The 13,112-nt window shown below is 40.4% G+C and overlaps 1 protein-coding gene across 1 annotated transcript in view; it reads right to left on the reverse strand.

Moving 5' to 3' along the window:
* Window positions 1-6,702: 6,702 nt before the first annotated feature.
* GCC2 (GRIP and coiled-coil domain containing 2) overlaps window positions 6,703-13,112 on the reverse strand; it is a 29,604-nt gene continuing 23,194 nt past the window's right edge. The window contains exons 20-22 of the mRNA XM_009276102.1: window positions 12,721-12,860; window positions 11,655-11,856; window positions 6,703-10,511 (exon numbers count right to left, since the gene is read on the reverse strand). Coding sequence (XP_009274377.1) covers window positions 10,441-10,511; window positions 11,655-11,856; window positions 12,721-12,860 — 413 coding nt within the window. The 3' untranslated portion in view covers window positions 6,703-10,440. The remainder of the gene's footprint in view (window positions 10,512-11,654; window positions 11,857-12,720; window positions 12,861-13,112) is intronic.

Below are 13,112 nucleotides of genomic sequence, written 5' to 3' on the forward strand. Positions count from 1 at the left end.
AAGGAAGGAAAGTCCCCGCCAAACTCTGGGGACCCGGGTCCCGCTGCCGGCCCCAGTTGCTTCCCAACGGGCCCGGGGGAAGTTAAATCGGCGCAAGTCGGTGGAATCGGGTTGTCTGCGTCTTCTGTCGGCCCCTCGGGAAACGCAGGCGGCTGGAGGAGCGGTCGCAGCAAGAGCCCTGCAGGGTTACACGAAGTAGAGGCTGGAGAGCGTGCCTCGCTGTTCTTCCAGAACAGAAAATTGCTGCCAAAACAATTCCAAGTATTTTTACTATTTCTTACACGTGGCTGCATAGTACGGTATTATTTCTAGCAAGAGAGCTATCGCCTCACCTTAAGGCACCAGATACGTTTAGGTGAGTATTTGCTGGAGCAAGAGTCAATTTTTGATCAACACTAGTCAAAACTTTAACAGTTCTAATATGCAATCACGTGAGAAAAGGCCAGCACCTCGCTCGGGTTCAGCTACCTTCTTTAGAAAGTAAATAACTTTCACCTCTCACCAGAGGTGCCAAACCTAAAGGCAGAGGCCCGCTTTGCTTGGAGAGAGAAGCGATCTCATTCCAAACCATACAAGCTTCAGGGACTTACGGACGAATGAAAAGAGCGTTGTAGAAAATGCAGGATTATTAAGCTACCTGTATGGATATGAAGGACGGCTGCCCATTGCCGTCCTTGATATCAGAACAAGGAAGCGGCGCGGCGAAATGAAAAATGCAAATATTTGACTGTCGGGATTAAGAAGTCTCTGTACGGCTCCGAGAAGACAATATGCTCAGGGAATACGTTAAGCCGGTGAAAATCAGCATAGGCAGGTACAAGTGAATAGACATCAGAAAGAGTAATTCGAACTACGTGTACATGGAATACATCTACTTCAGTATCCATTAAGACCAGGAAAAGAATATAAACTTCCAGGAATATAATTCCCAAAAGATATTTGATCGATATGCCCCAAGCATGGTTCTGGACAGAACTACGGCTGTAAAAACCTAGAGACATCAGACTGTCAGCTTTTGGTTTGTTTGCTCCTTGGCTCAGTTTGGTTTTGCGTGCCAAGTTTAGGAATCCAAACATAGCAAAATTGTAGCATCACAGGGAATACATTTCTGTACAAAGGGGGAAATAAAGTATATGGCTGGAAAAGGGAAGGGATGGTATGCCAGAAAAGGGGGAGGTGATCCTTCCCCTCTACTCGGCGCTGGTGAGGCCACATCTGGAGGGGTGAGTCCAGTTCTGGGCTCCCCAGTACAAGACACGTGGCCGTACCGGAGAGAGTCCAACGAATGGCCACTAAGATGACAAAGGGACTGGAGTGTCTCTGCTATGAGGACAGGCTGAGAGAGCTGGGACTGTTCAGCCTGGAGAAGAGGAGGCTCAGGGGGATCTTATCAATTAATATAAATACCTGAAAAGGGAGGGTACAAAGAGGATGGAGGTTCACAAGAGGTTCCCTCTGAACATCAGGAAACACTTTTTCACTGTGAGGGTGACCCAGCACTGGCACAGGTTGACCGGGGAGGTTCTGGACTCTCCATCCCTGGAGATACTCAAAAGCCGCATGGACAAGGTCCTGAACAACTGGCTCTTGGTGGCCCTGCTTGAGCTGGGGGGTTGGACCAGGTGATCCCCAGAGGTGCCTGCCAACGTCAACCAGTCTGTGATTCTGTTAAAAAACGAAACAGACACCCCCCAAAAAAAAAACCCCACCAAAATACAAAACACCCACTCATTGTAATGAGTCTGTCAGCAGAGCTTCCTTATTTCATCTAAGTACTCGTTCTGTGCCAGCTGAAGGTAATAGTACCCTTTTGTTTTTTTCTAATCAACTTTGGGCAGTCTGCCATTACTTGTAGGCAGCTTCATGAATGTCTTTAATTAACCTCAGTTTGTCTGCAAGGATTTCGGGGTCTCTCCCATTGCCTGTCCTGCTGGGGAGCTGTACGAGGCAGTTGCCCCTGGCTGCTGAGCCTGGCCGAAGAGCAGCACCTCTGACCAGCACAGCCTGAAATGGGGGGAGGTGGCTGGGCAGACGTGCGGCTATCAGGGCAGCAAACTCCGAAACTGTAAACTCTGGAAATAATTAACAGGCAGGGCCTGCCAACGAGCGCAGCCGTTACGGTCCTTCCTTTAGAGAGCACATTCATAGATTTAATGGCAAGTGAATTGCACCATGCACAGTTTTCCTGTGCTTTTAAAGATGACATCCCTAGAACCTCATCTGCTAGCAGTACAGTCTCAAAGTAGCAAAGGCATTCATTGTGAGTGGGAGAGCCTCCCCCAAACATGTACGTATGCCAAACGCTAAGTACTAGCAGCTTTTGGAAATGCCGTACCAAGAAGAGCCAGGAATTCAGTTTCACAGATTGCCTCCCTCGGCTCTGTGCGCTTTGCAGCAAGTTTGCGCCTTGGCTTTGGGGTCCAATTTAACTTTTTGTTGTGTCTTGCTGTACAACAGAAATAACAATTCTTGATTGTTATTAATTCTCCACTGCATAGTATTAGAGCATGCTGGCATTCTAATTAACTTGTAAAATTCAGTCCAGAATACTTAGGAAAATAATTTAATAGGATTCACAAACACACACCACAAACTCAAAAGGAAAAAAAGGTCACACCTTCCAGTCCAGTACAATGAAAGGCTACGACCATTTTCTTCCTATGCAGTTTTTAAAAAATACGGTAATCTGCCTACTTATTTCTGCTTACAAACCCATCACGAAGTTAAACATTCTACTGCTAATGTACTTGGCATCAGGAGGAGAAGTGCCATTATCCTCAGCAGACAAGTGAGGAAACAGAGACAGAGAAATCGAAATTAAATTCACAAAGGAAGCATGTGGCAAAGCAGGGACTTTGGACTCCATGTCTCCAGACCAGCATAGCAATCACAAAATTAATGTCTTTTTTTTTTTTTCCCTCCCATCTCTCCCTGCTAAACTTGAGTAAAAAGCAGTTTTAAGTAGACATACGCTTTTGATGTTCTGTTTCCAGAGCACTTTAAGTCTTCCATCACTGTTGAAATGCCAACGTATAGTACCGCGGCCAGCAGTGGTAGAAGTGAGAGCACGGAACCTTTACCTATTCAGAGCTATACATGTTATCAGTCAGCTTTGCTGACACCAAACAAGACCGTTATTGTAGGCCTGGGGAAGAAGTGAGAAAGGAAGGGTTATTGGGGAGAGAGACAAGAAAAAGGCTGCTTGGTAAAAGAATTTGACTGCCTGTCTCTGTGATCACAAATATCAGCATCTTTACACCAAGTTCTTTTTCATTTCCAGAAAATGCATTTCACAATTTTGCCATAGTGATACGGAGAGACTCGAATAAGTAACTTCCACCCATGGTATTTGCTCTAGCTTTTGCTTTTTCCCAGAACTTCATGCAACCACAGATGGTGTGTTCTTCCTCATGTTGTTATTGACTCTGAGTGCCTGTTAACATAGCAGCCCCGTGGTTGTTTACCTTAATATAATCAATGGATTTCAACTGTAAACTGTGTCAGTGTTCTTCATGTCATACCTCCAAAGCTATGAAGTTAAAGCAACAGCAAAGGCATCTTTAACCATTTAAATATGAATTATTTTTGAACACAGGGTGTCCAGCTAAGCATTTCTAGCAAAACCTTTAATGAATTCACAAGTAACAAATTATTTAGGTTTCACATTCTTGCTCAGCATTAATACATTTTCAAAACTCAGTTGTAGAAACAAATAAGTTTTGACCACTATTTGATTTCCATAAAAACCTTCGCTATTAAAAAAAAAAGTATATAGCTTACTCAGTACTAACAGAGTTATTTCAGTGATCATGCCGACGTCCTTATAAAAGCAAAGTCAAATTTCTGCTTCGTGCATTTCAGACCCACCTAGTATATTTGGCTTCACCTTTTCTTGGGAGATGGAAGGAGGTGATGCAAGAACAGGGATATAACTTTTATAGCTCAATCTCAAAACCCTGCAAAATTGATCATTAAAATTCCATATTTAGCAGCATAAACTTCTGCTTCATGACAAGGTCAGTAATTGGATGGACACACTAACGGCTAAAGAAAAAGCTTATGGCAGCACCACAAAACAGGTACTTCAAAAAGTAACTTAATGACTTTTGGCAATCGTGGTATTATTCTCACATTTTGATTTAAGCTTGTATGCCACTTGCATATGACAGAGGAATATGGAGATTTGTCCACAGCAATGTTTATTGCTAGTGATACTTTAAAAAAAGTTCAGGGCATCTATTCCAAACTGAAAGCTCAGTATACATCAATAGATAAAGCTATAAAGAGAGCTAATGTAATACACAGTCATCCTTTCTGTTTAGCAGACTATTATCGTTATGCTCCACCTATCATTAAAAATAAACCACTCCCTGAGCCACCCCAAATCCCCAACCCGCCCATCAGAAATAGTTTTGCAAAGTGATCGCTGTTCAGCTGCAGACGGTAGGGAACAAATCTGACGGCAAATCCCGCTGACAAACCCCGTCCTTCAGTACCGCATACGGACCACATCTTAGCAGAAGCATCCCTAGCTGTTACAAGATCAGTGGTATCACCGTTGCTTAAAAAAAAAAAAAGTCATTGCTCAATAACAACCATCTGACGCAAACACTTAGAATTACCTGTTTATTATTTTGTATGGTTGTTTGGAAGCTTTTGCCAATGCCAGTATGCTGAGGTCCTCCAGAGAGAGGAAGCGTAGCTCAGCGTCAAGCAGCACGGCAGTCAGTCAAATAACTTGGCGTAACTAGAGGGGGGGGGAAACAAGCTCCAACCCGAAGTAATTTAAGTCTGTCATTTTTCTGTTTTAAGCTTTTTGTCACTGCAATCTCCATCCTCCGCAGAATGTTACAAAACCTATCGTTAGCTTTTCTGCGTTTTCTGGAAATCCTCCTCCCGCAAGAGAAGTACCATACATCCACTACGCACTCCCCGTACCCGCACCGCCCTGCAAACAACCGGTGTAACCAGTTTCCAAGAGACGGGCTAGTCGGGGCAGGGACGGAGACCCACCACGTCGGCAACAGGAGCCGTTTAAGTTTTTATTCCCTCCAGCTGCTTCTCTCTCTGCTCTTCCAAAGGCTGTAGCCCTCCACCCGTGGAGCGGAGCGACCACCCATCTGTCCTCCTGCAAAGGCCGGCGGCTTCACCTAGGCCGCTGCAGCTGCAGGTTTAAGTAAATGGTGTGACTGCTCGCGAGAGGAGTCTGTATAAATATTTGGATGCTAAAAGCCAAAATGATACGACTGGCCTTCTCCCTTGGCAAAAGTAATGCTGAGCATCAGCAACTTCACTCCACAAAGAGGAGTAACGACAGTTAGAACAGTACTTGGGCAAGAGCCTTTTTCTGGAGTCCTGTAACGGTTTCCATGGTTTTTACTTTTGAGACGTTCTGCATGCTGCAAAGGGCGAGAGATCCAAGAACTAATACCTACCTCCACTCCGGAAACGCTCTGAGTGTTCTCAGAACAAGCTTCGATTTTCAAGCAATTAAGCTTCCACATGAAACAATAAACCCCCTTAAATCCTATACTCATATACTGCTAGCCAACGTCTATCAATTTAGAACACTTTCAAAGGCCATTACAAGAGCACTGGGACTGTGCCCACGCCCAAAATAGCACATCGGTTTTTACACTCATTTCCTTTCCCTTGGATTCTTAAGCCTACGGGCATTCAACTGACAGCAAAAAGAATAAATGATTCGCTAATACCAAAGTGGGTTGAATTGTTGGAGCGGTAACCGATGCGCATTTTTCCACTTTGTTTTGCTATCCTCGGTCCTCATTATTCGATCCAGCCTTGATCCTCAGGATGAGCCAGAGGAACACAGGACAGGAAGGAAGCTCTTGAACCTGAGACGCACCTTCTCATCCTTGCAAGACAGTATGATAAATTTTAGATCAAATTCAGTTTGAAAAGCAGTCAGATTATTATTTCCCTTCCCCTAAGCATATATGCATTTATGTGAAAGCTGTTAGCAGTTGACTTTCAATATCAGCCTTTCTTTTTTGACTGTTTTATATCCATATGTTACGTCAACTTCTTTTCGCACCTTATGATCCGCGCTCTGACCACGTATTTGTAGAATGAACATAGCCTAACAGAAAGTGGATGGCAAAAAGATAAACACACCGAGCTCTCACTTCAATCAGTCTATCAAAAAACCAAACCACCTCTTCATCCATAGAGCATCTAATTTTTGCGCTAGGACAACTGTGCAGGTACAGAGAAGTTATCACAGGGAATTAGGGAAGAGGAAGTTCTGTCCTCTTCGAAGTTGAGTGCTGTTTGAAAGGAGTGCCGATTTATAAGGTGGCTAGTACTTAAAATAGAAATACTAAGTGCAGTCCTTCTAACAAGGACATTAATACCTTCTGCATCCCTCCTCTTCTTCACGTCAGATATCGTCAGATCCTTGGTGACAATCTAGTAATGCACCTGAAGTAATTTAAATGAGTCTTTTTTTTGAAAACGTGATTTTTTTTTCTAAAAAAAACCCATAAACCAATTTCTTTTCCCTTCATCCAGAAGTATCCATCACTGTTATTGTGTTCCAAAGTAAAGACTGAGGCTACTATACCAAACCCATAAAATCTTCTCTTTAATGCTACAGTAAACATCCCCTTGTTTTCTACCTTGCTCCCGAGTAGCGTTTTCTCAGGTAAGAACAGGCATTCAGGGAAAAAGAAAGGCACTCCGTTGGGTAAAGGTGAATTTTATTGAAGTGATGGCCGCATGAGAAGGCCAAAGCCGCATTTCCAACCAAAACACTTCTCTATTCAGACTAGCAATTCTGAAATTACTACAACAAATATATTTGTACCTCTTCATACGTTTGGTTTCTCAGCTCGTGGGCGGTAACTGCTATTTGCAAGGCTCCCGAGGGAGATATTTTCACAGTACCAGCAGTAGTAGAACTATCAGGTAGTTGAGGAAGTATTGGTGCACTGGGTGAAGCCGAGGCATAAGCCAAATGAAGCACAGGTGGTTAAGCTGCCTTCAAAGCCACTTAGTACAAACTAAGGAGAGTTTTTAAATATTCCTCCACAATTCCAGGATATAGCGTCTGTTATCAAAGCAAAAGGATGGAGGGCGACAGCCAAAGGAAGATTTACATTTAGAAAATAATCTAACCATGTATTCTCTCAATTATGCTTTGGGGAAGGAGGGTCACGAAAGAAAAAAGCAACTCTACTCTCCCATGTATCACTTCTAACGCGGGTTCCCTTTGGCCATCCTGAACCCCAAATCCCACTGGCCACATCTGCGCTACAGCCTGACAAGCTCTGGTCTTCCCGGCTTTCAAATGGAGCGCATTTCGCTTGCGCAGGTGGGTCTCCCTTCTGGGTAAAGGGAACATGGATGGCACATGATTCATTCCCGTTCAGCCAGTACAGGTAGTTTAAAAATGCAGCTACAGTGCACACACAGGCCTGTGAACTCGGAATCACTCCCATTTTTGGTTTTTAATTAATATATACTCTGCATAGTGACAGTAGAGTGTCTTTTTTTGGTTTGGTGGTTTTTGTTTTGTTTTTTTTTTTTATTATGCCCTCTTTAAGCTTTGGCTGAAGGCAGGCTGATAGAAGAGTAAAATTTGGTCCTAAGCTTGTAAACTCTTTGGGCAGGGGTTACATTTTCTGGGTAACATCCCACCAAAATATGGCACCGTAAAGAAAACAAACAAACAAAAGAACCAGAAAGCAAAGTCAGCACTGTGCTCTTCCAAAAAAGAGCACCACAGTATATCAAGAAGCAGCAATACTAGTTACAATTTTAAATTGCTTTTTGAAAGCAAGTCACAGCTACAATGCTGTACATTACAAATGCAAATATATGACATACAAAAAGGTTTCTATGCAAAATAATCCTGCTTCCAAGTCCACATTCTTCTATGCCATTTACTGCAAGTGCATATTAAACTTTGATATATTTGCCTACAGACAGTTTATTGCCACAAGGGTAAGTTCTGGCAATCTTAGCAACAGAACACAGTTTAGTAGCAGTTATTAAAATATCTTTACATTAATTAAGATCTTAATCTTCCATCGTAAAAAAAAATACATATAGTAATGCAAGAGGTGTCCACTACATTCGTAAGTACAATACTTGAGTTTTACTAAAAACAGTGAGCATGCAACTCAGACCTGAAAGAAGTCAATAAGCAACTGGTATTTAATATAGCCAGTGATGTATGTTACTTGCGTGCATTTATTCACAGCTTACAATGTTAAATAATCTACAGTTCTGAAATACGTGCATTTTAAAAGCAACTTGTCACAGCTCATTAGAGATGGCTGAGCAGATACTGTGCAGAAGAGACTAGATCAGGACAGCTGTCTTACTTAGTTCAAACTCAGTTTGCAAAGTCGTACCCTTCCACTCATATGCTTCCATTGTTAAAATCACAGCAGGAGAATGACTTGCGCTTATTTTTATGCATATTTCAAATCTCTCCTGTCACTCTGTTTTGGCATTCTTTTGAGTGACACTAACCAAATCCAGCTGTGAATAAGGAGTTAGAATTCAACATCCGAGATTTGGAGCAAATCGTGAATGCCGAAGATATGGTAATCGTTTCAAAAGCAAATGCAAGAAAGCCTAAACGTAGCCTTATGTTTGCTATCTACATTTCCAAACTACAGATGCCTAAAAGACTCATCCCCACACTACCATTTATCAGTTCTGTGATCTGAAAGTCCACAGAAAATGTTTTCACTGGTAGCACAAACCATAAAGATTCCAGTTAGAACACATATCGGGGCGGGGGAAGGTGCTTAAGACTGTGGAAAGGAATTAAAACATCTAAATAAAGCCTGCTGGCTTTGTTGATTGTGTACTGAAATATATACAAGAAGCAAAAAATTAAACCAAAAGCACAGTTACTGAACACTTTATTCTCAACATGTGCTGCCTTTCTGCTGTTCTTATGTCCAGATTAATCTCAGTCCCGAATAAGGTTAATATTAAAGGAATGAGCATCATTTCCTCAGAGCCTCAACTAAGATAGATAGGAAAGAAAGAATACTATTTCACATTGGTATGTATACCGGGGAATGATTCACTATAAAACAGCACAGAGAGCATGAAAATATGAGTGAAAAAGATGGAAAGACTCTTGTTGGAAGGTAAGCAGGGTTTAAAAACGTGTGTACGCATTTTAATAACTTACAAATAAATTAAGATGGTGAAAGGCAGCATGGACTAGAAAGGGGAAAAAGAAGACTGAAGCTAAAAAAAGATGTTGTGTTGTTAACAGAAAAAGTAATTCTAAGGCAGAGATGTATTTTTCTTGGAAAAAACCCAAACATTCTTCTGAATAACCTGGAACAGAGATTATCTCATCTATGCGTAAGATTTGTGCAAATGACGTGCAAACACAGAGAAGTGAGAGAAGGATAACACATCTTCAATCATTAGAACATTTAAAAGATGCATCTATTGACAAAAGTTCTGTCCTTTTCTCTCAGAAGTTATTGTTAGGGGTCTGACCTCCAGACTCAGATTCTTCTTTAGTGTCTTCAATATGACTAAGTCAGTATGAGTAGTCTTTTCATCTAAGTATAGGCATCACGACAGTAATGAAACATTTCTTCCCAGTCTTGAACACAAACTTCCAACCTCAGGTTAAAAAGCCATAGCTTAAGCCCTTTCTCCCAAAGCTTCAGCTCACTTACGACCTCTGATTCTTGGTGTACTATCCCAAGACTTCCACAGATGCCATTAATCTCTACTATAGCACCATGCCCCAGGTGTGCCAAGCATTATATTTCATTACAGTCTTAGGCACCCTCTATGTTTTGTGGACCGCTGCCTTCATATTTTCAATCCAGCTTTTGCAAAAAAAAAAAAAAAACCCCAAAAAACCCAGACTAAAAATTTAATCAAGTCAAAGCAGAAAATGCCGTTTCTGTTTCTTAATGATCTTACGTTTTGTAAGCATCACCAGAGAGGAAATAACTCAATTTTAATTTCTTCAACTTGCAGAGAATAACACTAACCATATAGATTAGCAAGCTGACGAAACTATGTGAAAGAAACTGTAAACACTTTAAAATGCTTTAAGTCTAAAGTCTAGTTATTGCAGTTACTATATTAGATCAAGTTTTTTAAATCAATATCAAAAGAGCCATCACAGGTTTGTCAAATTCTGTTTCCAAGCAATTTGCAATTAATTTGTCACTTCTCATTATACTTCTGATCATCAGCTTTAACATTTACAGGAGGAATAGTTCACTGCTGTCAGAGCATAATATAGAACAGTCTTTCAGAGCTACTGAGGGCTTCTTTCTTAGAAGAGCCTAAAAAGCTGAAAATAACACACAGAAATAAAACCCTGTAGTTCAATGCTACAACACCAACAGATTGTTCTTCTACATTAAGATTTCTCTTTCGGCAACTGTGGAATGTGTTTAAAGATTCAGCATTTCCACTGTCTCATCGAAGTCCCGACCAGCTGTGGAGGTATGAAGCCCACCCAGAGGGCCGTGAGGTACTCTCTTCCTCACCTGAAGGAGGAAGAAAAACATACAATAAACTTAGTTTATTATGTCAGACATTGCATCATTTGGTTACATGACCTTGTTTACGTCCCACCTCTGTCCTTTTTCAAATGCTGCCCTCGTAAACTTGTTGAGGAGGTAACACTCAATACTCACTCTTCGGCTGCCATAGATATGTTCATGGATTTTATCACCAAGTCCATTACACTTTGGGTACTTAAGGATGTTTTAAAGAGGCCATTTATCACCTTTCTCCAGAAAAATCCAATCAGTGTTCATTAGAGTGCCAGAACAACATCAAAATGCTATGGACTTAATTTACATCTCATCTTTCCAAACGCAAAGCCTATCATGGAATGCAGTACTTTGCCACTTTCCTTATTTATATGATTTTGTTCACAACTTCTAAGTGCTTATATACACACACGGTACTTACTCTTTGTATTAATTTTAAAATAAAGTATAGATCAGTTGCTGATGAAGTACAAGAAGCTACAGGTTGTTATTGAGAAGTGACAAACAATACCTTAAAAAGTGTTTTTAAGGGGACAAACGCTCAAAAAGAGTATTTGAAGCGGAGCCAGAACATTATTATACAGTCAGCTCTTGGGTTAATTTCTTGCAAAGGCTTAACTCTTTTTCTTTGCTTCTCTAGTTCCTTTAGTTCTTAAACAAAAAGCATATTTTCTCGAAGACATTTTTAAAGTTAATGTATTGAAACTAATATTAGATCTGCAGTACTGCCTTGAGAGGACCACTTTAATTATCTTTTTAGAACATCTGCCAAGAAAGCGATTCATTTATAGTAACCTCTATTTTAAGGTCACTTTGACAGAAATCTTTAACTCTACTCAAAACATGAACACATTAAATTTTTACAACTTACTATCGTCTTCCTAAAATGTGTATGTTTCAGAAGAAATTATATTTTACCTTGATTTTATTTATTTTCTTGGGTATTTGTTCTGTTTTCAGAAAACTGAATAGTAACTTCCCAACAGAGCAAAATGGTTTTATGGCTAGCTCACTGGCATTATCCTGCTAAGCTCTGTTTTTCCTCAAAGGTTTACAAAAAAGAAAGCACAGAACTTCAGTTGCCTTTATTTCCACTTTTCGTTTTTTTGCGACAATGTTTTGAATGCCACCTACCTTGGGCAATGGCAACTAGCTTCCCCTTCTCTTCAGGGCTGAGCTGCAACATGGTGTCTATTACTGGGAGCAGCCTTTCTTTCTCGCTTCCTGATTTTAGAAATATGAACTGCAATAGAACATTCTTCAAGTATTCTAGATTAGCCACAGACTTTTCTCTCTCTTGATTTCTTTCCAATCTTCTTATTTCATTTTTAAGAAGCTGCAAATGAGGGAAAAAATATGCAATGTTGTTTGTTTCATATAATGAGCAACTGAACAAAAGTCTTTTGAAGAGCTAAAAAGCAAATTATGCAGCTTGCTTCAAAAAGCATAATGTGTGCATAGCACATATTCTGGACAAAAATCCAGTGAAACTTGAACCTGTGATAATGTTTTCCAGAAACAACAACTTTTTATTGATCAAAACTAACCTTTTTTGATAAAATCTGTGCAGTAGTTATAATGATATACAGTACTAACTATTCAATTTCAGTGATAAAGAGTTGAACAGTTAAATAAGCAACGTGGATCACAGATTTAACAATATTATCATTCATTAAGAAACATTTTATAAAAGAAAGCTTAGCATGTTTAGAGAATATGCTAACTTCAAAAATGTTTTCAGAAAACTCAGGGAGGTACAATCAAATCAAACCAAACTCTGTTAGTACACGTATCTCTAAACATGTATCTTCTTTTAACTTAAGACAGCTAAAAGGGGTTACAGGAAGAGAAACCAGACAATGCTTCCCTTGGGATTTACTGCTTTTGTCTAAGTGAAAACAGTAGAGGCACTTTACTAAACATTAAACTTCCAAACTGTTGAGGGTTTTTTTTGTAGCAGCTTTTACTCTCCCCTCTCCACCGACTAGAAACTGTGGGGAAAAAAAACCCCAAAAACTGAAGTCAACTCTGAAAGCGCTAATTAGTCCTGTGGAATAAAAGCCCTTCCAAAATTAAGTTTTGCATCACCAAATTTTTATAGACTGGGATTTTCTGAAACATATTTGGTGTTAAACATTCGGTCTAAGAAACAGACCATAGAAATTAGAGCTGTCCCCACATTTCCTGCGTGTCTGCTAACCTTTATTTGTTCCATTAGGATTGCATTGGTTGCTTCTGATTCACGAAGTAATTCATTCAAGTGATCAGCACTCTTCGCTGTTGTGTTTAGTTTCTGAATCAGCTCATCCTTGGTGAGTTCTGTTTGCCACTGAGATGGTTCTGCAATTAATTGGGAAAGAAAACTGACAGAAGGAAAAAGCACTTGCATCTACTTTATACTAACTTAACATTAGGGCTTGATTAATGTAGTTTCTTGGAAACAAAATCCATGCAAAGTCAGATTGCACTAGGGCTTGATTAATGTAGTTTCTTAGAAACAAAATCCATGCAAAGTCAGAAACAAAATCCATGCAAAGTCAGATTGCAAAATTAACAGGCATCATTGCTGCTACTGCTGCATGCTTGTTTTGT

Source organism: Aptenodytes forsteri, unplaced genomic scaffold (genome assembly GCF_000699145.1).
Source record: "Aptenodytes forsteri isolate BGI_AS27 unplaced genomic scaffold, ASM69914v1 Scaffold96, whole genome shotgun sequence".
Classification (NCBI taxonomy): domain Eukaryota; kingdom Metazoa; phylum Chordata; class Aves; order Sphenisciformes; family Spheniscidae; genus Aptenodytes; species Aptenodytes forsteri.